This window comes from Mobula hypostoma, chromosome 1 (assembly GCF_963921235.1).
Source record: "Mobula hypostoma chromosome 1, sMobHyp1.1, whole genome shotgun sequence".
NCBI lineage: Eukaryota > Metazoa > Chordata > Chondrichthyes > Myliobatiformes > Myliobatidae > Mobula > Mobula hypostoma.
This window is the reverse complement of record NC_086097.1, coordinates 19,655,187-19,678,852: the sequence shown is the minus strand read 5'-3', so window position 1 is coordinate 19,678,852 and position 23,666 is coordinate 19,655,187. Positions and strand designations below refer to the sequence as shown.

Below are 23,666 nucleotides of genomic sequence, written 5' to 3'. Positions count from 1 at the left end.
TCCTGTACCTCCATCCTGATGGCAGCAGTGAAAAGAGAACATGGGCTGGATAGAGAGGGACATGGTGATAGATTTTTCCATAGCAGGATAATTGTGCGTTATGGGGAAAAGGCAGGTAGGTAGAACTGAGACAATGGCTAAATCAGCCATGATCTTATTGAATAGTGGAATCCGCTCAACAGGCCAGATGGCCTCCTCCTGTTTCTTAGGTTTCCTATTAAAGGATTAGAATCCTTGAAGTTCTCTAATTCTAGAATGAAATGAGAGCTTCACGGAGACATTACAGGTTGGAACCAGTGACTAGGAGGCACTGGTCTGTCACAGAGAGAACAGGAGAGAGGCTCATCAAAGTGGGGAGACCGGCAGGGAGGTTACATCATCTACTTTGTGATTAGCCCCGAGGAGATATCTGTGCCAGACAAGAGTTATTCACCCCAACAGGTCACTGCTGGGCTCCAAGAGGTCTTTCCTCACTCTCACAGTGAGCAGATGGGAGACAGCAAAATTGATCTACGTCCATCTGCAGCCTTCAGTCCTATCCACATAAAGTGGGTGTCCAACCCTTTCTACAGGCTCCAGCTGGCAGACTGCACCACATGGGAGGAACTCTTATGCAAGCAACAGTCTAACACCAAGTATCCGAAGCTGTAATCTGCTGAGCCACCTTGGGGCCAAAGTCACTAAAGTCACTCACAGAGCCTACGCCCACGCGTATGTTGCGGGCGAGTACAGTACACGTGCTTGTGGCCAGATAAAAACTGTGGGCACTGCTGATTATTTTCACAAACTACAAGTTATAAACAACACCCAAAGCTCTTCGAGCAGAATAAGAGTGACTCACCAATTCCAATCGACTTGCTCATCCAGCCCACCGGTCCTCTTCAGGAGGGACTCCTTAAAGGGAACCCATATCAGTTATTTGCCAAAAGCATAAGTGTGCCTGCAGTCGCTTATTGAAGCCTCATTTAAAACCGGGGGAGAAGTCCAAGTTTAAAGGGGTGGGAGGGATTGTTCCCTTAGAGCAGAGTTTCCCAACTTGGGGTCCGTGGACCCCTCAGTTAATGGTAGGAGTCCACAGCATTAAAAAAAGGTTGGGAACCCTTGCCTAGTTCAAACCTTGCCTTATTTTTGAAATAAAGCATCCTGGCATTTTGACAGTGGCTAATAGGGCATAGCCCTGATAGTGTTGGGGAGCTGAGTTGAAATTCAGGCCAGCCCAATGGTTGATGGTTGTTCAAGGCTGTAAGTTCCTCTGTAAAATAGGCAATGCTTACTTGCCGTGTGCACCTGCCACGTGAACAAGGAAAAGTCATGCACTGCTCTTCCTCCTCCATCTGCATCAATAACCGGTATTGTACCCCCTCGAATGAATCGATACTATCATTTTTCAGAAACAGGCCCCTCAGCCCACAATGTCTGTTCTGACCACCTTAATCCCATCTGAAGGTGGTATATATATCCTCCATCCCATGCCTGTTCATGTATCTGTCTAAATCAAGGGCTTCCAGCCTGGGGTGCACGGAGCATTCGGTTAATGGTAAGGTTCCATGGCATAACAAGGGTTGGGAACCCCTGGTCTAAATGGTTCTTCAACTCTGCTATTGCATTTGCTTCCACCATTGCCCTTGGCAGCACATTTCAGGCACCCACCACTGCATGTGGGGAAAAAAAAGTGTCATGCAAATTAGCATCAAGCTCTGCCCCTCACACATTAAAGCTGTGCTCCCTCGTACATAAAACTTCCAGACCAAGAGAAACTGACTATCTACCCTTTCCTTCATTGATTCTGTTATGGTTATTATTCTGTGCATTTTTTGAGTATGAGCAAAGACAATTAATCTCAGGGCTGTATATGGTGACGTATACGTACTTCGACAATAAATTTACTTTGAACTATTGATGCCTTGCATAATCCGATAAAATTCTCTCAGGTCACCCCTCAGCCTCTGATATTCCAGAGAAACCAATCCGAGTCCAACTTTTCCAATACTCTCTAGTCCACGCGACACACTAGTGGATCTCTTCTGCATCCTCTCCAAAGCCTCCTCATTCTTCTGGCAATGGGACAACTAGAATTGCAAGTAACACTCCAAATGTGGTCTAACCACCGTTTTATACAAATGTAGGGATTCTGCACAGTCCTTACATACCGTGTGCCTCGTTGAAATCAATTTGTTTTCTGCCGTATGGCGAGATGGGAAACAGATTAGAGTTTACATTATTTTCATTAACTCTCTTCCAAATCAAATAGAGAGTCATAGAACCAAGCAACACAGAAAAGAGCCCTTCGGCCCTACATGTCCATACTAACTGACCATCAAGCGCTCATTCATCCCATTTTGTTCTCCTCACATTCCCATCAACTATCCCCAGATTCTACCACTCTCCTGCACAACAGGGGTAACTTACAGTAGCCAATTAGCCGACCGAATTGCACTTCTTTGGAATGTGGGAGGAGACTGGAGCACCTGGAGTCAGAGTGAGAACACGTAAACTCCACACAGACGGTCGGGATAGAACTCAGGTCACTGGACACATGAGGCAGTGGCTCTACAAGCTACACCACTTTAAAAACATCGCAATGATATCGATCAACACAAAGATGCCCAAGCCTGAAAGCACATACCACCAGGATCAAAGTCAGCTTGCATCCCACCACTGAACAGTCTCGTAGTATAAGATGGACTCTAAACCTTACAATCTGCCTCTTCACATCTTGCCCTTATTGTCTGCCTACACTTTCTCTGTAACACTTTATTCTGCATTGTTATTGCTTTGCCCTTGTACTTCCTCTAAGTGTTGATGAGATGAAATGATCTGTATGGATCAAAGCTTTTCGCTGTACCTCGGTACATGTGACAATAAAGCACCAATTTACCATGGGCCTGTATTGTGCTGTAGGTTTTCTATGCTTCTAAAGTACTGATTAGGGAAGAGCACGGTGTTGGAGGTGTCTATGCATAAACACAAGATTAGTTCAGGTAAAGTTTTTTGGGATGTGCTTTTGCTCCCTAGACTGACTCTCCTGAATTTAGTTGCACATGTCAGAAGGTTATCAAGAGACAAGCAGATTGGTCGGACATGAACCAATGAAATCATCCAAACACACAGTGACAGGAAACACACAATAAGGAGCTCTTCGTAGTCCTGCATTCATATAGCAGCTGTCAACATCCCTCTCAAGACATTATTACTTACTTGCACCATTTTATTTAACTATTTAATAAAAATATACTTAACGTAATTCATGTTTTTCTATTATTATGTATTGCAGTACACTGCTGCCAGAAAGACAAAAAATTTCACGAATTATGCCAGTGATATCAAACCTGATTCTGATTCAACGAGATGCTTTTGTTAGCGGCCAAATTGCACACAGCAAGATTCCATAACAGTGTAATAACTGCATAATATGTTTTTCTGATTAAGGGGTAAGTACTTATTCAGTATGGCACAGAAGCAGGCCACTCAGCCCATCTGATCTATACAGGTTCCCAGCAGAACAATCCCATTAACCCCATTCCCTCTCTAATTTCTCTGTACCTCCAATGTATTCGCTCTTGCACTCATTGTCTCTTTGACATTTACCCACCCTGGAAAATGAGCCCATCACATCTTTGGGATGTGGGAGAAAGCCAGGGCACCCAGGGGAAACCCAGCCTGTCAATGAGAGAACTTGTAACCTGCACAGACAGCAGCAGGGGTCAGGACTGGACCAGATCATAAGGACTGAGAGGCAAAACACAGGGACAGTTCCCACCCCCACCTTTACTGAAGGGAAATCCCCATGGACTCTGCACTTCACTACCTCGGCAAAGCAGGCAACAGAATCAAAGACACCTCTCTTCCCAGCCATTCTCTCTCCCATCGGGCAGGAGATACAAAATCCCCAAATTACACACCACTAGGCTCAAGATCAGCTTCTATACTGCTGTAATAGGACTACTGAATGAACCTCCTGAACAACAAGATGGATTTTTGACCTCACCACCTACATCTCCATGATATTTCCACTCACCTAAACAATTCTATCACTGAAGATGCAAAAGCCCCGAATTACACACCACCAAGCTGATGGACAGTTTCTATCCCACAGTTAGAGGGCTACTGCATGAACCTTTAGCCGGATAAGATGGACTCGACTTCACCATCCGCCTCACCATGGCTCTTCCACATTGTCTGCCTATACTGTACTTTCCCTGTAACTAACACTATACGTAACATTGTAATTGTAACACAGTATGTAACACTAAGTGTAACACTATATACAATACTGCATTTTGTTATTGTTTTACTCTTGTACTCTCGACGAATCAATGTTGTAAAGGATTTGTAGGGGCAGCATGCAAGAGAGTTTCCAATTGTAACTTTGTACATGTGACACCAATAAACCAATTTTCAACTTACCAATCCAGTCACCTCCAAGAAGTGGATGATTCTCTTGTCATCTGCTGAACCTATGAGATACAATGCAACAGTGTCACAATTCCCTATAGGAAGCACAAAATACTCTGCAGATGCTGGGGTCAAAGCAACACTCACAACACGCTGGAGGAACTCAGCAGGTCGGGCAGCATCCGTGGAAAAGATCGGTCGACGTTTCAGGCCGGAATCCTTCGTCAGGACTTGTCCTGACGAAGGGTTCCGGCCCGAAACGTCGACCGATCTTTTCCACGGATGCTGCCCGACCTGCTGAGTTCCTCCAGCGTGTTGTGAGTGTTGTTTTGGGATATAGAAAGATAGGCAATTTGGTACCTGTTACAGGGTAAATTTCCTTCAAAGGGTAAATCACCTGTTCAAAGAGACAAAATTATTAGCTTTGTTACCAAACAAAATGGAGATACAAGAGACTGCAGATGCTGGAATCTGGAGCAAAAGAAAACACAAACTGCTGGAGGAACTCGGCAGGTCGAGGAGCATCCGCAGAGGAATATGGACAGTCGATGCTTGGACTGAAACCTTTCATTCACACTGGGATTTAATCCAGATGAGGGGTGAGATGGCATATTGGACTTCATTATGCGAGTTGATTGAGTTAAAGAACCGGGAAGTCACAATGCAGCTCTATCAAGTCCCTGGTTAGACCACACATGGAGTATTATGTTCAGTTCTGGGAGAATGTGAAAGGTTTAGAGAAGGTGCAGGGGAGACTTACCAGGATGCTGCTTGGATTAGAGAGCATTTCTTATGAAGATAACTTGAGGAGGTTAGGATTTTCTCTTTGGAGCAAAGGAGGATAGGAGGTGACAGAGGTGTACAAGATGAAAAGAGGCATAGACCAAGTGGATAGCTAGTAACTTTTCGCCAGAGCGAAAATGATTAATATCAGGGGGCATAACTTTAAGGTGATTGGAGGAAAGTACAGGGGGTGGGAGGAGATACACAGAGACCGATGGGTGCATGGCGAGGGATGGAGATAGAGGCAGATATATTAGGGACATTTATGAGACTCTTCAATAGGCACATGGATGACAGAAAAATTAAGGGCTATCTAAGAGGGATGGGTTAGATTGATCTTAAGAGTAGGTTAAAAGGTTGGCATAACATCGTGGGCCGACAGGCCTGTACTGTGTTGTAGCGTTCGATGTTCTATGCTGCCTGACCTGCTGAGTTTCTCCAGCTGTCTGTTATCTGAATTTTGGAATTGCAGGCATTTTGCAGGGAGCTCCAGAGGCCGTATGGCCTCATTTGCATGTTGTAGCACTGACATTCCAGGGACTCATGTACTCTCCCTCCCTGCCCACCCCCCCAATCCCCCACATTCCCCACCAGTGTTCTGTCCCAATCACTGCCCAGACTTTAAGCTGGAGTTGACCCTGCCCTCGCCAGCATAGGGTTTCCACACCTCTCTACTAGTGGGCTCCCTCTCCCCTCCACCCAGTACTCCCACTGGCTTTACCCAGAGGTCTCTTCTTCCACAAGACATAGGAGCAGAAATAGACCATTCAGCCCAATGAGTCTGCTCCAGCATTTGATCATGGCAGATTTACTATCCCTCTCAACCCCATTCTCCTGCCTTCTCCGGTAACCTTTGATGCCCTGACTAATCAAGAACCTATCAACCTCCACTTTTAATGTACCCAATGATTCGGCCTGCACAGCCCTCCGTTGCAAAGAATTCCAGATTCACCACCTTCCGCTCAAAGAAATTCTTCCTCATCTCTGTTTTATAGGGAAGTCCTACTAGTATCCTGCTTCTAGCTATTCTAGTCTTTCTGCATGCCTTCTGGTATTTGACATTGCTTACCCTGGGAAAAAGATTCTGACCATCTCCCCAATCTGAGCCTCGCATAGTTTGATGAACGTCTTTCATTCTGTGGCAAGGAATTCCACAGATGCACCACCCTCTGGTTAAAGAAATTCCTCTCTATTCTAAAGGGATGTCCTTGTCTTCTGAGGCCATGCCCTCTGGTCTGAAGATTCTCCCACTATTGGAAACATCCTCTCTCTGTTCACCCCCCCCTCCATTCTGTGCCTCTGCCCTCCTCTCCCCCACCCTCCCAGTGCTCCCTCCTGCCTCCGCCTTCCAATGGCCAGCATTCCTTGGCAACGCTATTGCCCCCTGGTCTGCCCACTTACCCCCCCCCACCTTCCTCACTGTAGGAGGAAATGGAGGGAGTGAGAGAAAGGCGAAAGTGATCCAGGCCACCTCACCCATCACCCACCACTGTTGCCCCTGCCTTGAGCAACGTCAAGAGCCTCTCGAGGTCTCTGTCTGCTCTCCTCATCCTACCACCCGCCAAAACTTCACACCATCTTAAAAGTTTCATATCCCCCAGGCATATATTCTGATCAACCATTCTAGTTAGTGCTCCCCCACCCCCTTTATTACCCCCATTGCTGCACTGTAGACTCTTTAATCTGCTTTTTATAATGTTTTATTGTAAATATATACTGGCTTTTATTGATGCACGTTTTATTCCATACCCATCTTTTAACCTCTAAAATAAATAATATACACACACACACACATAATTATGTATTTCTTATACAATTCTTTGTAATTGTTGACATGTCACATCCAGACCAATACACCACAGCAAATTCATAATACGTATTAATGTACATGATGAAAAAAGCTAATTCCTTGATCCATCCATCACCCCCCTCCCACTTACCCACCCTGGACCGATTGCTGCCGTGTCCTCCCCACATTTACCTGCTCCCTGAGGGTTCCATCAGTGAAGTATGACTTCTGGGGGAGAAAGAGTATCCCACGGGGCCCAAAGCAAGTTGCCATGTGGACAGAGCCTGCAGGTGAAGAGAGAACACATCAGAGAGGTCTCATCTCTTGCTCAACACCCACCAACTACTTAAAGGCTTTCCTGTGGCACGAGGATCAGATATGGGGAGCGTGGGTGAGGCCCGGTCACACAGGCTGGCGGAGCTGACTCGAGGAGCTGTGTGACGCACTTCTGCAGACACAGGAGACTGCAGAGGCTTGAATCTGGAGCAACACACAAAATGCTGGAGAAACTCAGTACGTCAGGTAACATCAATGGAGAGAAATGGACAATCGATGTCTCTTCGAGGTTCAGTGACTTCATCTGAACGAGAAAACTAGAGGGGAGATAGCCAGTATAAAGAGTCACAGCCAAAGCCACAGTTATTGTCATATATATGGTACATGTACAGGTGCAATGAAAAACATACTTACTGCAGTATCACAGGCACAAGGAATAATGTAGCACATACAGGTGGAGAAAAGTGGTGGAGCAGGAGATGGCAAGTAATAATAATTATAATTATCATCATCAAAAATACATAACAAAAGACCAACAAATTCAAGACAATAAATGCAGAAAATGCCAAGAGAAACCAGAAACAATCCAACACATCAGAGGATCCTGTAGCAGTTCAACTCAATCTGATGACTTACACAGGCACAATCAAGTGGCAAACATCATTCAACAAAAGCTTGCTTTAATATACAATCTCATAAAAGACACTATACCTTACTATAAATAAAGCCTGATCCAGTTTTAGAGTCAGATTACCACAGATTATATTACAACTGATCCATTATTACATATAGGACAATCCATTATAACTGTTCGGATATAATATTACAGGGTAAACAAGCAAAAACAACTTACTTAAGAGATATAGCCACTCCAAACACACATAATTTACAGAAATCAATAAAGGAAAAACACCAAAAATATAAGACCATAAGATTTAGGAGTAGAAGTAGGCCATTCGGCCCATCAAGTCTGCTCCGCCATTTAATCATGGGCTGATCCACTTCATTCAGTCATCCCCACTCTCCTGCTTTCACCCCATACCCTTTGATGCCTTTGCTAATCAAGAACCTATCTCTGCCTTAAATGCACCCAATGACTTGGCCTCCACAGCAGCTCGTGGCAACAAATTCCACAGATTTACCACCCTCTGACTAAAGTAATTTCTCCGCATCTCAGTTCTAAAAGGACGTCCTTCAATCCTGAAGTCGTGCCCTCTTGTCCTAGAGTCCCCTACCGTGGGAAATAACTTTGCCATATCTAATCTGATCATATATGCCAGAGAGCTGTTGAGGGACCCAGGGAAGCCACAGGTGCATCCTCTGCTGATGAAGCCAGTGTCCCAGCAGCTTCATCGTGAGGAGAGGAGATTCACAGTCCACTGCCCTTGACATCAGCCAACCATGAAGGCCCAGGGAGGGAAACTGCCCCCTGCAGCAGTCTAAACGGGTGCACTGGGCATTTGACTGCTACTGAGCGGTATAGGCATTATCATTTTTCTCACTTTTCCTCACTTAATCCCTCGCAATGGGGTGCCCATCTATAGGGGGGCGGATAGCGGGATGAAAGGCACAGACAGCGCAGATGAAGTATTTACTCTCCAGGACAGAAATCTCAAATACACTGCCAGGGAAAGGAGCAGAAGCAGATATGGTAGCAATGTTTAAGAAGCACATGAACAGGCAAGGAAAAGAGGGACTTAGATCATGTGCAGGTGGACAGTTTTAGTTTTATTTGGCACCACAGTCAACACAGACTTCATGAACCGAAGGCCCGAAACCTCTGCTGTAACGTTACAGGCCCTGTGTTCTACTTTCTAAGTATTTAAAGGAGCTCGATACATATTTGAGAGATCTAGAAATAGAGGGGTATGGAGAAATGACACAGAAGAGGAGGTGAGGCCAAAATAAAACAGCCATAATGATTTTGAATGATTTAGGAATTCAGGTAGGGCAGAAGGCCTACCCCTGCTCCTGTTTACTAGTGGTATCGTGTACCTTCCAGCCAATCAACCAGCCTTTTAAGGTTACAGCTGTCAAGGTTCAAAAATAAGGAATTTATTTCCTAAAACATCTTTACCATCGGTGGGACTAGCTGAGAGTAAGAGTTCGGCACGGACTAGAAGGGCCGAGATGGCCTGTTTCCATGCTGTAATTGTTATATGGTTATATAGTTATATATTTGGTCAGTATGAACCAGTTGGGTCGAAGAGCCTATTTTCATGCTGTGACTCCAAGAGACCATAGTCCACACTCAAGATCATAGGAATGGATGGATTTGCATAAACACGAGAAAGTCTGCAATTGCTGGCAATCCAAGCAACACACATACACACACACACACAAAATGCTGAAGGAACTCAGCAGGACAGGCAGCATCAATGTAAATAAATAAACAGTCAACATTTCCAGCCGAGACCCTTCTTCAGGACCAAGGAACTCAGCCCGAAACGTCAACTTTTTATTAACTTCCATGGATGACCTACTGAGTTCCTCCAGCATTAATGAGACTGGTGAACTCACGCTGATTTGAGTGTATTGTATTTTACATTGACTCTTCTATTATAAATTATTATAAATTACTATGATTGCACATTTAGACGGAGACATAACGTAAAGATTTTTACTCCTCATGTATGTGAAAGATGTAAGAAATGAGGTCAATTCAATTCAATTAAGTGTGTTGGACAGTTTTGCATTTCTATGGAACCTTTCATTCCTCCTTCGGCAGATCTCCAGCTCCTTTAAACTGCTGAGACACTTCTGAAGTACAGTCTCTGTTGTAATATTACCATAAGACATAAGAGCAGAATTAGGCCATTCAGTCCACCAAGTATGACCCATGTACCCTGGGAGAGCAGACAGGGGCAGGTGCCATTGGACCCATGTACACCTGGGAGAGCAGATAGGGGCAGGTCTCATTTGAAAGAGGATGCAGCTGACAATGCAGAGCTCCCCTCAGTTTTGCACTGGAGGGTCAGCCTAGATCTGTGGGTTCTATGCCTGGAACCCTCTTTCCCACAGCTGAGGAGGTTGGCTGGTCTTGATCAGTCAGTCATAGAATCTCGGAGCATTGAGACAGATGGTGGACAGGAAAAGCTACAATCCCCTGGATGAAATGATCTGAAAGTCTTACCGTGGGCAATCTTCCATAATCCGTTCAGTACCCGTAACAGGGTGGTCTTCCCTGTGCCTGTGTTGCCCGTGACCAGCAGGTTGTGTCCTGTGCTGACCTCCAGTGTTAAGTTCCTCACCAACAGCTCCTCAGAGGACAGGGAGGTAAAGGACACCTGGTCCAGTGTAAAAGCCGTGTGGTTGGAGTCCTTCTCCTCCTCCTCCTCTTCCGAATCCATGCTGCTCCTGGAGAAGGTCAGGGTGACAATGTTAGCTTTGCCAACACGGCCCCTGCAGACCCACGAGACCACACCGCATCCCGCAAGCACCACCAGCTCCCAGTAAACCTGGTGAATGTCACCCTCAACCGTACAGGGGAAAAAACGCTGGGGGATCTCAGCCGGTCAGGCAGCATCTGCAGTGGGAAATTGTTGACAGTCTCAACCTAACACGTGGATGAAAGATAAATGAAGGACAACGTGGGAGGAAAACGTTAGATTGACTTTGAAGCTTGTGAGCTTGGCACAACATGATGGGCCGAAGGGACTTACTGTGCTGTTCTGTTTTATGTTCTGGGAAACATCAACTGTCCATATCGGGTTGAGACCGTTCACCTGGACTGAGAGAGGAGAGACAGCCAATATAAAAGTATTCACCCCCCTTGGAAGTTGTCATGTTTTATTGTTTTACAACATTGAATCACAGTGGATTTAATTTGGCACTGATCAACAGAAAAAAAAACCTTTCATATCAAAGTGAAGACAGATCTCTACAAAGTGATCTAAATCAATTATAAATAAAAAACACAAAATAATTGCTTAAATATTCACCCCCTTTAATATGACACACCAAATCATCACTGGTGCAGCCAACTGGTTTTAAAAGTCACGTAATTACTTAAATGGAGATCACTGTGTGCAGTCAAGGTGTTTCAAACGTAGTAAAAATACACCTGGATCTGGAAGGTCCAACTGCAGGTGAGTCAGTATCCTGGCAAAAACTACACCGTGAATACAAAAGAACACTCCAAGCAACTCCACGAAAAGGTTAATGAAAAGCACAAGTCTGAACTTGGATACAAGATTTCCAAGTCACTGAATATCCCTTTGAGTACAGTAACATCAATCATCAAGAAATGGAAAGAATATGGCAGAGCTGTAAATCTGCCTAAAGCAGGCTATCCTCAAAAACTGAGTGATCGTGCAAGAAGGGGACGAGTGAGGGAGGCAACCAGGAGACTATGACATCGCAGGGGGAGTTAGAAGCTTCAGTTGCTGAGATGGAACAGACAGCGCATACAACACTAGCGTATTCAGTGGTGTAAGTCAAACACTGCCCATCATCAAAAACACACCATCCCTACTGTGAAGAATGGTGGTGGCTGCATCATGCTGTGGGGATGATTCACTGCAGCAGGCCCTGGGAGGCTTGTGAAGGTAGAGGGTAAAATGAATGCAGCAAAATACAGGGAAATCCTGGAGGGAAACCTGATGCAGTCTGCAAGAGAAATGCGACTTGGGAGAAGATTTGTTTTCCATTAAGACAATGAGCCCAAGCATAAAGCCAAAGCAATACAGAAATGGCTTAAAAACAACAAAGTTAATGTCCTCGAGTGGCCAAGTCAGAGTCCAGACCTCAATCTAATTGAGAATTTGTAGCCGTACTTGAAGAGGGTTCACTCACAATCCCCATGTAATCTGACAGAGCTTGAGCAGTTTTGTAAAGAATAATGAGGAAAAATTGCAGTGTCCAGATGTGCAAAGCTGATAGAGACCTATCCACACAGACTCAAGGCTGTAATTTCTGCCAACAGTACATCTACTAAATACTGACTTGAAGGGGGTGAATACTTAACATAGAAACATAGAAAATCTACAGCACAATACAGGCCCTTCAGCCCACAAAGCTGTGCCGAACATGTCCCTACCTTAGAAATTACTAGGCTTACCTATAGCACTTATGCAATCAATTATTTTGTGTTTTACATTTGTAATTACATTAGATCACTTTGTAGAGATTTGTTTTCACTTTGACATGAAAGAGTCCTTTGCTATTGATCAGTGTCAAAAAATAAGCCAAATTAAATCTTCTGTGATTCGATGTTGTAAAACAACAAACTTCCAAGGGGGTGTGGGGAGTGAATACTTTTTATAGGCACTGTGAAGGGGTGAGGGGAACTGGTAGGAGAAGAGCTAGCAAATGGTTGGTGGATCCAGGTGATAGGCAGATGAAGGGAAAGCAGAGGAAGTGTGAGAAGCGGGCATCATGGCCTTTCCAATCCGTGTGAGTGGCAAAGTGCTGTCAGTGGGACACACTGCAGGCTCCTGCCAATCGCAAGTTATGGCCAAGGAGGCTCAGCAGCGCCTCTACTTCAGCAGGAGGCTAATAAGGAAATTTGGCGGGTTAACCCTCACCAATTTTTTATTGATTGTCCACAGAAAGCATCCTATCTGGATGCATCATGGCTCGACAACTGCTCTGCACGTGACCACAGGAAACTGTGTGTGGACACAGCTCAGCACATGACGGGATCCAGTCCCCTGTCTACGGGGACTGTCTATACTTCGCTGCCTTAGCTGAGCAGCTGACATAGTCAAATACCCCACCCACCCCTCTTCGCAGCCCCTCTTGTTAGGCAAAAAGATAGGGGGGATGGGGGACGGAAGGAGGGAAAAGGGGAAAGGTGGATGGAAAATGGGGTCGGGTTAGTGCTCGTTGCTGTCAGTGAGACTTACTCCTCAGATCCGGGTGGGTGTCTGTCTGCTGAGCGCTTGCCTGTCTGGTGCAACATGGAGAGCTTAACAATCACCTCTTGTAGTTCCCCGATTCTGTCAGCAACAGCACAGAGGAGACAGAGAAACACAGTGAGGATGGATGGGATGTGAAGGGTGGTCCCGAACACGGCCACGAATAAAATTCAACTCAAAGGGCCTTCTACACTGAGCGACCTCTTACTGTAGCAGGCACCGCGCCAGTCTCATAATCTGAAGGTCTGGGTTTGACACCGCTGTTAATGCAACACTTTACAGCACCGGTGCACAGGAGATTGGGTTTCAATTCCTGACGCTATCTGTAAAGAGTGTGTACGTTCTGCCTGTGATCACGTGGGTTTCCTCCAAGCGCCCTGGTTTCCTCCCACATTCCAAATGCGTACAGGTTAGCGGCAGTAAGTTGTGGCCAGGCTACGTTGGCACCAGAAACGTACGATGCTTCGGCCTACCAAGCCAGTGGTAACCATCAAGCCCCAGTCTAGACTAACCCCATTTTCCACGTCGAGCCCCACTCCCTTCCATGCTTTAGCGATTCAAATCCACATAATGTTCCTGGTCTGGTCTCAGCAGGGCCATGTCTCCCCGCAGAAAGATGTATTTACTGTTCTAGTCAAATCCCCAGGTCAAAAATAAACACAACTTTTGTAACTGCTTCCTGTACCCACAAAGTCAACCTTCAGTCATTCGTACACAAGGATACCCAGGTCCTTTTGAACATCAATGCTTTCAATCTCTAACCATTTAAAATACAATCTACCTTTCAAGATTCAGGATTGTTTAATGTCATTTCTAATACACAAGGGGTTACTCCAGATTCAATTCAAAACACATTAAGGTTAAGAATACAGTAATATAAAAACACAATAAATACAAGACCATAAGATATAGGAGCAGAATTGGGCCATTTGGCCCATCACATCCGCTCCGCCATTTCATCATGGCTGATCTAGTTTCCGTCTCAGCCCCAATCTCCTGCCTTCTCCCCATTTCCTTCATGCCCTGACCAATCAGGAATCTATCAACCTCTGCCTTAAATATACATAAACACTTGGCCTCAACAGTCAATCGTGGCAATGAATTTCACAGATTTACCACTCTCTGGCTAAAGAAATTCCTCCTCATCACCGTTCTAAAAGGACACGCCTCTATTCCGAGGCTCTGCCTCTGGTCTTAGACTCTCCCACCATCGGAAACATCCTCTCCACATCCACTTTATCAAGGCCTTTCCACATCAATTGGTTTCAATGATGGGTTTCATAAAATAGCTTATACAGGTAGATAATATATAGCATGAGTTTCTGCCTGTGGGTAACCACTCATTTTCTTAGGTTCTTTTTATGCTGCCTGCAATAGCCTAGCCGATTCACTCTGCTGGTGTATATTCCCCTAAATCCTCTGAGCCCTCCTTACATGTGGCACAGTCATCAAGCTTAGCGACTGGATGGATTTCCAGGAACTCTCCAGCTGCCTGAACTGTTCAGTATTTCCAGCAATTCTGACTTTTTAAATTTGAGGATATCTTACACAAATCAATGATATTAATAATGAACAGTTGGTGTTCCAGCACCAATTTCTGCGACATAGCCCCCCGACTCAAACGTAGCCCATTCACAGGGAGTGTGATTAACCAATCACCATCCACACCAGTTTTCTATTCCAAACAGTTGTGTCTAATTTTATTTAAAAACCTCTTGTGTGGCGTCTCAAAGAGTCTTGTCAAATTCAGATCTTTTAGTTACCCCTTCAGTTCAGTAATTAGAGCATCAAAAAAATCTAGATTTGTCAAATGTAAATCCATAAATCCTCTTATACATCATTAACTTGCCCAATCCAATTAATATTATTTCCAAGAACCCTGTTACCTGCTTAATGATAGATTTAACATTTTTTCCACAAATGTCAGATTAACTGGTTCACAGTTCCCTTTTTAACTTCTGCTGTCTTACTCAAATAATAAAGTTACTTTTGTCACCTTACATGCGTAAGACTTAGGAGCAGAAGCAGGCCATTTGGCCCATCGAGTCTGTACCATCATTTCATCATTGCTGATTTATTATCCCTCTCAACCCCATTCTCCTGCCTTCTCTCTGCAACCTTTGACGTCCTTATTAATCAAGAAGCCATCAACCTCCCTTTAAATATTCCCGATGACTTAATCTCCACGGCTGTCTGTGCAAATGAATTCCAAAGATTCACCACCCTCCGGCTAAAAGAAATTCTTCCTCCTTCCCTGTTCTAAAGGGATTTCCGCTCCTTCTAGCTATTCTAGTCCTTCTGCATGTCCTCTGGTATTTGACAACGCTACCCTGCGAAAAAGATCCTGGCCATCTCCCCTATTTGCACCTCACATAATTTTATAAACTCCTATTAGATCTCCCCTCAGCCTCCAAATCTCCAGAGAAAACCATTCGAGTTTGTCCAACCTCTCCTTGTAACAATGCCATCTAATCCAGCAAGCATCCTCGTACCCTCTGCAGAACCTCCACATCCTTCCTGTAATAGGGCAGTGGTACTGCACACAAGATTAAAATAAATTACTTCCAATTTTTTTCCTTCAAATTTCTACCAAATTATGCTCACCCTACAGGATCCTTAAATACCTCATTACCAGTTTACTGTTTCTCAATGTACAACACTCCATGCAAAACATCCTGTTCTTTCATCAACCTATCAGCCTCTTCTACATGAGTTTTTTTATTCAGAGACGAAGTGTAGAACGGGGCCTATTGGCCCTCCGAGCCGCATCGCCCAGCATCCCACCTAATCACTGGACAATTTACAACGATCAATTAATCTACTGATCGATAGGTCTCTGGAAACTGGAGCACCTGGAGGAAACCCCTCATGGGAAGAACGTACGAAGTTTCTTACAGAGGATGCCAGAATTGAACTTCAGACTCCGACGCCCCAAGCTGCAATGGCGTTGCACTAACTGCTACATTACCACGGCGCCCCACATGGAGTTTGTTCACCACGTTGTTATTGCTAGCATGGTTTGCCCAGTCCATACCCTCTTCCACACTCCCTCTCCTTTTCCAGCCTTTCCCCTTCACTCTCTCCCTGCTCCTACACACCTCGATCTCTTCTCCTTCCTCTTGCTGTCACCCTTTTTCAAACTCCCCTCCCTCTCTCCCTCGCCCCGCCCCCACGCTCTCTCGCGCTGGTCTGCCGTCACCTACCTGTGTGCGTAGCCCGCGAGGTCGGACATGGTGGTGGAGAGGTCAATCAGGCGGCTGAAACAGTTGATCAGGTAGATGGACACGAAGGCGTTCTGTGAGAAGGAGAGGACGAAGATCAGCAGCAGCTACACCCACACGGCTACAGGCAAGGTTCCCCTGACAGACACAGGCTACAGTCGTCACCCTGCTCAAAGCTCAACCTGGGCAGGTAAGGGTGGAGCTTGTGACCCCATTTGATATGTCATTGTTCACAGGCCACATGAGTGGAACTGGGGCTTTGTAATGTGGTTGATGATATTATGGATGTACTGCCTTGGGAAGCTAGGAAGCCATGCACTCTATTGCGTGTATACTCACCTAGTCTGCCCATATTGTCCTGACGTCTCTCTGCATCATCCTCACACTGACTCCCAGCTTGGCAACATCAACAAGCTTAAACAAATTACACCTGCACTCCCCATTCAACTCACTGAGAGACTGTGAACATCTGGGGCACAGAACCGATCTCTTTGTTACAGCACCCCAGCTTATTCTTACTCATTCCTTTCAGTCTGTTGACCAGTCCTTGATCCACAATAGGTTATTATTTTCAATTTAATTCGAATTTAATTGTCATTCAGCAATACATGAATACAGCCAAATGAGACAACATTTCTCTGGGGCCAAGGTGCAAAACACAGTCCCAACAGTCACAAAGCACGCAAAGATATCAGCAAGATACAGCCACACAACAAAAGACCAGGCCTGATCCATGAATGCCGCAGAAATCTGCAGTTGACCACAACACAGCTTGTCGTCTGCTGAGTGTACACTGGGGGGCAGCACTGTCTCCAGCCTGGACACTGCACCACACCGCCCCTGGTTGAGCGTACCAACTCTGACACCTCTCTTGGCAGCTGTAAACAGGCGATGCCCACAGCTTAAGGCCTAATCCTCTCTACAATCGAGGCCACGCAGCTCCCCTGCCATCCGCCCCTGCTCTTAGCCAACAAATCAGTGAATCAAACGTGCGGCACTCCACATTAACAATGGCCAAAGGGTCTTGCGATCACAAGTAAAGTGACCAAGATGGTCACTTGCTGTTAGACTGTACGCCTCCTTCAACACAGGCAGCAGCACGATGCACAGCTCCTTCATTTTATCCGCCAAGGAGCAACTTGCTGATGGCGTAGACCTCCAGTACTTTACGTTCTTAATGTCCAGCAAGACCTTGTGATCGTATTACCCATCTGCACTCAGCCCAAACGCCCACATTAAGTCCATACCCTTGTATGCCTTTCCCATGTAAGTACCTCTTTCTTAAAAGTCATGCTTGTATCCAATGCCACCATATCCTTCAGCAGTGAGTTCTAAAGATCAACACTCTGTGTGGAAAGCTTTCCCCTCGAATCTCCTTTAAAAGTCCTTTCTTTCACCCCAAGTCTATCCCTCTTGTTTGTGATTCACCACGGGGAGAAAGATTCTGATTCTAACCACCTATCCCATCTGTGCCCATATCAAGTCAACACTCAGCCTCGTTCACTCCAAAGAAAACAAGCCAAGCCTGTCCAAAGTCCGTCAATCCTGATGAATCACATCCTGGCGGGATCCTTTCAATGCTGCATTGAGGTTCAGAGGGAACAGTCCTCCCGAGGAAGTGAGACAGTGGTGAGAGTTTTCTCGGCTGTGTCAGGACTACTGATGAAGGGTCTCGGCCTGAAACTTCGACTGTACCTCTTCCTAGAGATGCTGCCTGGCCTGCTGCATTCACCAGCAACTTTGATGTGTGTTGCTTGAATTTCCAGCAGCTGCAGAATTCCTCCTGTTTGCAAATCTCCTCTGTGCTCACTCCAAAACAAATCACATCCTTCCTCAGGTGTGTGACCAGAACTGCACACAAAACTCCAAGTGAAGTACAACCAGCTGTGTAAAGTTGAAACATTAAGTCCTAACTTTTATCTTTCCCTCAATAAGAAAAACCAAAGAACTAGCCATTGACCTCAGGACTCCATGCTCCTGCTGATATTAACAGTGCTGAGGTCAAGAGGATTGGCAGTTCCAAGAAGTGAACATCACCACCCGCCTGTCCTGGTCCGACCACGTTGATGACACAGCCGAGAAAGCTCTCACCACTGTCTCACTTCCTCGGGAGGCCTGTTCCCTCTGAACCTCAATGCAGCATTGAAAGGATCCCGCCAGGATGTAACCCGGTTTGTTATGGCAACTGCTGTGCCAGTGACCACAAGAAACTGCAGAGAGCAGCGGACACAGCTCAGCACATCACAGGAACAGCCTCTTCTCTACAGACTCTGTCCACACTTCCTGCTGCCTCATTACCTCAGCCAGTATAATCAAGGACCCCACCCACCCCAAGCATTCTCTCTTCTCCCCTCTCTCATTGGGCAGAAAATACCGAAAGCAGGTATCACCAGGAACAAAGACATCTTCAATCCAACTGTTATAAGATTACTGAATGCTTCCCTAGTAAGACATGATGGATTTTTGACCTAACAATGTACCTCATTGTGACCTTTCACCTTGGTCTACCTGCACTGCACTTTCTCCGTAACACTTTATTCTGCACTATGACTGTTTTTACCTTGTACATCCTGAAGCCACGGTGGTGTCGTGGTGAGTGTGGCACTGTACCAGCTCGGGGCGTTCCGGAGTTTGGAGTTCAATTCCGGCATCGTTCTGTAAGGAGTCTGTAAGTCCTCCGCGTGGAATGTGTGGGTTTTCCCCGGATGCTCTGGTTTCCCCCCACAGTCCAAAGATGTTAACTGGACATTATAAGTTGTTCCGTGATTAGGTTGGGGTTATTTGGGGTCCTGGGGTTGTGGGGTCATGGGGCAGTGTGGCTCCAAAGGCCTACTTTGCACTGTATTACTAAGTAAATAACTGGATCTGTATGGATGGTATGCAAGACAAGCTTTTCACTGTACTTCGGTACGTATGTTAATAATAAACTGTTAATTTATCTGTTCTACCGTGACACAAGAAGCTCGTCACATGCTCCTTCACCTCCTTATCCACTCACTTTGCCACTGCCAGGGAAGGGGGGATTTGAATTAAGCTCTCTGCTCATCCACACTCCATCACACTGTACCACTTACTGTATGTGTCCTGTGTCTGTGAGACTTGCCAAAATTCATCACCTCACATTTCGGGATTAAATTCCACCTGCTAACCCTTTGTCCAACTTCCTATCTAATCTGTATCATGCCGTAGCCTTGGACAACCTTCCTTGCTCTCCACACCACCACCAACCTTCATGTCATCCGCCAACTTACTGATCACACCCACAAACACAAGGGATCTACAGATGCTAGAAATCCAGAGTCACACACATCTAACACTGGAGGAACTCAGCAGGTCAGGCAGCATCTATGGACAGGAATAAATAGTTGCCATTTAGGGCTGAGGCCCTTCATACCTCCCATATTTACAAACGTACATCCAAATCATTAATATGTAGCACAAACAATAAGGGTTGCAGCACTAACCTTTGCATAAGGGTCACAGAAGTTAGAACACAGGGCCTTCAGCCTGCACTGCTCTACTGACCTATAAAACATACTCTGTGTTCAATTTAATCCTTCCCTCCTACACAGCCCAAAACCAAACAACAGGAATTCTGTAGATGCTGGAAATTCAAGCAACACACATCAAAGTTGCTGGTGAACGCAGCAGGCCAGGCAGCATCTCTAGGGAGAGGTACAGTCGACGTTTCAGGCCGAGACCCTGAAATGACGAAGGGTCTCGGCCTGAAACGTTGACTGTACCTCTTCCTAGAGATGCTGCCTGGCCTGCTGCGTTCACCAGCAACTTTGATGTGTGTTGCAGCCCAAAACCATCCATTTTTCTTAAATCCCGCGACAAGAAGCCCAGGTCTGCGGTCGAGTTTTGGTCAGTGAGGGACCCAGGACCCTCGTGGGGTTGTGTGATCCTCCTGACGGGTGGTTCAGGCCCAGCGTCTGATGAATGGGCAAGTCAAGTGCTGGGAATACGGGCTGAGCACAGCGCCACTTTCCGGTATTCTTGTGTCCTCCAGCACCACCCAGTGGCACACTTTGCAATTGCCTCTTCAGCCACACAAGAGCAGGAATCGTCCCACTGGGCTCACGAGTCCTGAGCCCCAGCGAAGGGTCTCGGCAATGAAATTCCAACTCTTTACCCTCCTCCAAGGATGCCGCCTGACCTGCTGAGCTCCTCCAGTATTGGTGTGCGTTGCCCAAGATTTGCAGCACCCACTGAATCTCTTGTGCCCCGCTGGCTCGTCAAGCCTGCCTGTCATTCTAAAGATTTTTTTTAAAAAATGAGCTTTATTTGTCACACGTACATTGAAACCAGAACATACAATGAAATGCATCGTTTGTGTTGAGAACGTGCTGGAGGCAGCCTGCACGTGTCGCCGTGCCTCCAGCACCAACACAGCATGACCACAACTTCTACTAACCCTAATTTGTGAGTCTTTGGAATGTGGGAGAAAACCAGAGCGTCTGGAGGAAACCCACACAGGTCTGGGGAGAACGTACAAACTCCTTACAGAATTGAACCGCGATCTTTCAGCTGCCGTTCTAAAGTGTTACGGTAATTGGTTCACTACCATGCCATCCTTCAGTCTGATCGTGACTGATCCACCCCAGGTCTCAACTCTTCCCCTGTGCCACATCCTCACAGCCCTCAATCGCCTCATCTTTCAAAAATCTACCTATCTGCACAACCGTTCTCTTCACCACCTTGAATGATCAATATGCGTTATCTGTAGTTAGCTGCCTGCGATGCTGCTGCTGCTAATTTTTATTGTACTGCACCTCACTGCACTTGTGCAGCTGGCGATAAACAAAGTCAAATTTATTGCATGAACAGACACAATGATAAACAAAGGCAAAGTCAAGTTTGTTGTAATGAAAAACTTGTAGCAGCATCAAAGACAAAATATTCAAAAGAGAAACAAATTAGACAAGAAGGAACATAATTAGAACACAAAGAAAAGTTAAATGTAGTGCTAAGTGGTAAAAGTGTGACTATACTGAGGTAAACAACAGGAATTCTGCAGATGCTGGAAATTCAAGCAACATACATCAAAGTTGCTGGTGAACGCAGCAGGCCAGGCAGCATCTATAGGAAGAGGCGCAGTCGACGTTTCAGGCCGAGACCCTTCGTCAGGACTAACTGAAGGAAGAGTGAGTAAGGGATTTGAAAGTTGGGGGGGGAGGGGGAGATCCAAAATTATAGGAGAAGACAGGAGGGGGAGGGATGGAGCCGAGAGCTGGACAGGTGACAGGGGGGTGGGGTGTGACCCAGAGGATGGGCAAGAGGTATATTCAGAGGGACAGAGGGAGAAAAAGGAGAGTGAGAGAAAGAATGTGTGTATAAAAATAAGTAACAGATGGGGTACGAGGGGGAGGTGGGGCCTTAGCAGAAGTTAGAGAAGTCGATGTTCATGCCATCAGGTTGGAGGCTACCCAGACAGAATATAAGGTGTTGTTCCTCCAACCTGAGTGTGGTTTCATCTTTACAGTAGAGGAGGCCGTGGATAGACATGTCAGAATGGGAATGGGATGTGGAATTAAACTGAGGTGATGACTTGACGTTTCCCCTTGACCTCGGCTTGCTATGAAGGCACTGAGGGACAACAATGAATCCCTTTCTCCCTACCCAAGCAATCCTGCATGCTAACTGTCAAGATTAATCCCCTTGGCTAACCAACCAACAGGCCACTGGAATAGTGCTGGTATGGATGTCCAGGAAAGTCCTAGTGGAATTGGCAACTCCAGCCCACCCCGATCTTCTGCACGTTCTGCCCGGGCTGAAAGTTTTCAGGCACTGCTCAGTGCAGCAGGGCTGATGAGTCCAGCCCAGGTGATTCACAGGGAAGCCAATGGCTCAGTGCCAGCAGGGTTAAGTTGATTACAAAGGCCAATTGCCCAAGGTCAAGTACAAGGCTAATTAAAGGGGCCAATGGTTAGGTGTGCATTGGTGGGCGAGGAGGGGTCAAACCTTGATCGGCAGGTGGCGTGTCTTTTGACCAGGTAAATGGGCAGTGCTGTCACGTGACAGTCACGACCCCTCCCATACAGATGGGCGACTCAGCTGTGTAAAGCAAGTAGTTCTGGCCAGTTTACTCCAGGGACTAAAGTGAGATTTCCCTCCGTGACCCAGGAACTGTGGACACAGGAAGAGGATGAGAAAAGCCTCAGGTTTAAGGGAAGAAGTTACACTGAATAAAGCCCCACTGCATGAACAATCCTTGAGGACAGTACAATTAGTCAGGTAAGAAAAGGGTGCCCAAGGCAAGGGAGGGGTGCGCAATAGAGCGGCTGACCAGGGCAGGGGAGTTTGGGTTACAATGTGGGCCATAAGGTACAGCATAGAGAGAGGCGGACAGGATTTAGAGGGGAGGAACGCGTATGACATGTTGCATTATATAAGGGAAAAGTGAAGGTCTATTTAGCCAGCCAATGGTGTAGCGGCATCTGCGCCGGACTTCAAGGCCAGTGGTCCCGGGTTCGAATCCGGCCGGCTCCCTGTACGCTTTCCATCCGTGCTGGGTTGAGCGTCGAGCGAGCAACTCGGCCTCGTAAAAAACAGACACAATGCTAAAGAAATGGCAAGACTGCTGCCCGATGTACCACAGGGTGTGGAGAGGTGCAGCAACGGAACAGGATGCACTAATCAAGCTTTGTGGTGGTGGTACACAAGCCGTGGCCGTACCTTGCTGATGAGCTCAATGAGATCCGCTGGGGAAAGGGCGTCGTACCGTCCTGCGAAGATGGGGATGGCTATGGCCAGGTAGCTGACGATACTGCCCAAGTAATTAAATATGTTCACCCCGACTGAGGAAAGAGAGAAACGCATTAAACAAGAATTACATAGGATACTTCACCTATTACAGTTATTTAACCTGGGATGAGGCAGCTGGTGTTACATAGAGTCTGCACACAGATTACCATGGGTGTACGGCTCGGGACACCTGTTGTCAAAACACCAGTAGCAAAAACAACCCAGGAATCCGAGATCGACCAGAAACATTAGCTCTGTTTCATTCTCTCTACAGACACAGTCCATCTTGCTGTGTGCTCCCGGCATTTTCTGGTTTTTGGCAATTCTTTTTAATTTTAAACCTCGCAGTGAAATAATACAGACTTGGGTCTGGGAAAGGGAGAGGCTTCGTCCATCTGTAAACTCAAGATAGGACAATTGGTCTCTGGACTTGGCACAGCAAGGGCATTGGTCATGATGGTGGTGTCTGAAAAGAGGATGCTGTCCAAGTTGCATGCCATCTTGGACAATGTCTCCCATCCACTACATAATGTACTGGGTGGGCACAGGAGTACATTCAGCCAGAGACTCATTCCACCGAGATGCAACACAGAACGT

General features: G+C 46.2%; 1 protein-coding gene across 4 annotated transcripts in view; it reads right to left on the bottom strand.

Annotated features, from left to right (window-relative positions):
* abcd4 (ATP-binding cassette, sub-family D (ALD), member 4) overlaps positions 1-23,666 on the bottom strand; it is a 55,684-nt gene that overhangs the window by 11,858 nt on the left and 20,160 nt on the right. For all 4 annotated transcript variants that reach the window (XM_063044168.1, XM_063044178.1, XM_063044186.1 and 1 more), the window contains 8 exons: positions 23,001-23,122; positions 16,305-16,396; positions 13,090-13,182; positions 10,377-10,600; positions 7,160-7,251; positions 4,756-4,792; positions 4,408-4,457; positions 842-894 (listed from right to left, as the gene is read on the bottom strand). In XM_063044168.1, coding sequence (XP_062900238.1) covers positions 842-894; positions 4,408-4,457; positions 4,756-4,792; positions 7,160-7,251; positions 10,377-10,600; positions 13,090-13,182; positions 16,305-16,396; positions 23,001-23,122 — 763 coding nt within the window. The remainder of the gene's footprint in view (positions 1-841; positions 895-4,407; positions 4,458-4,755; positions 4,793-7,159; positions 7,252-10,376; positions 10,601-13,089; positions 13,183-16,304; positions 16,397-23,000; positions 23,123-23,666) is intronic.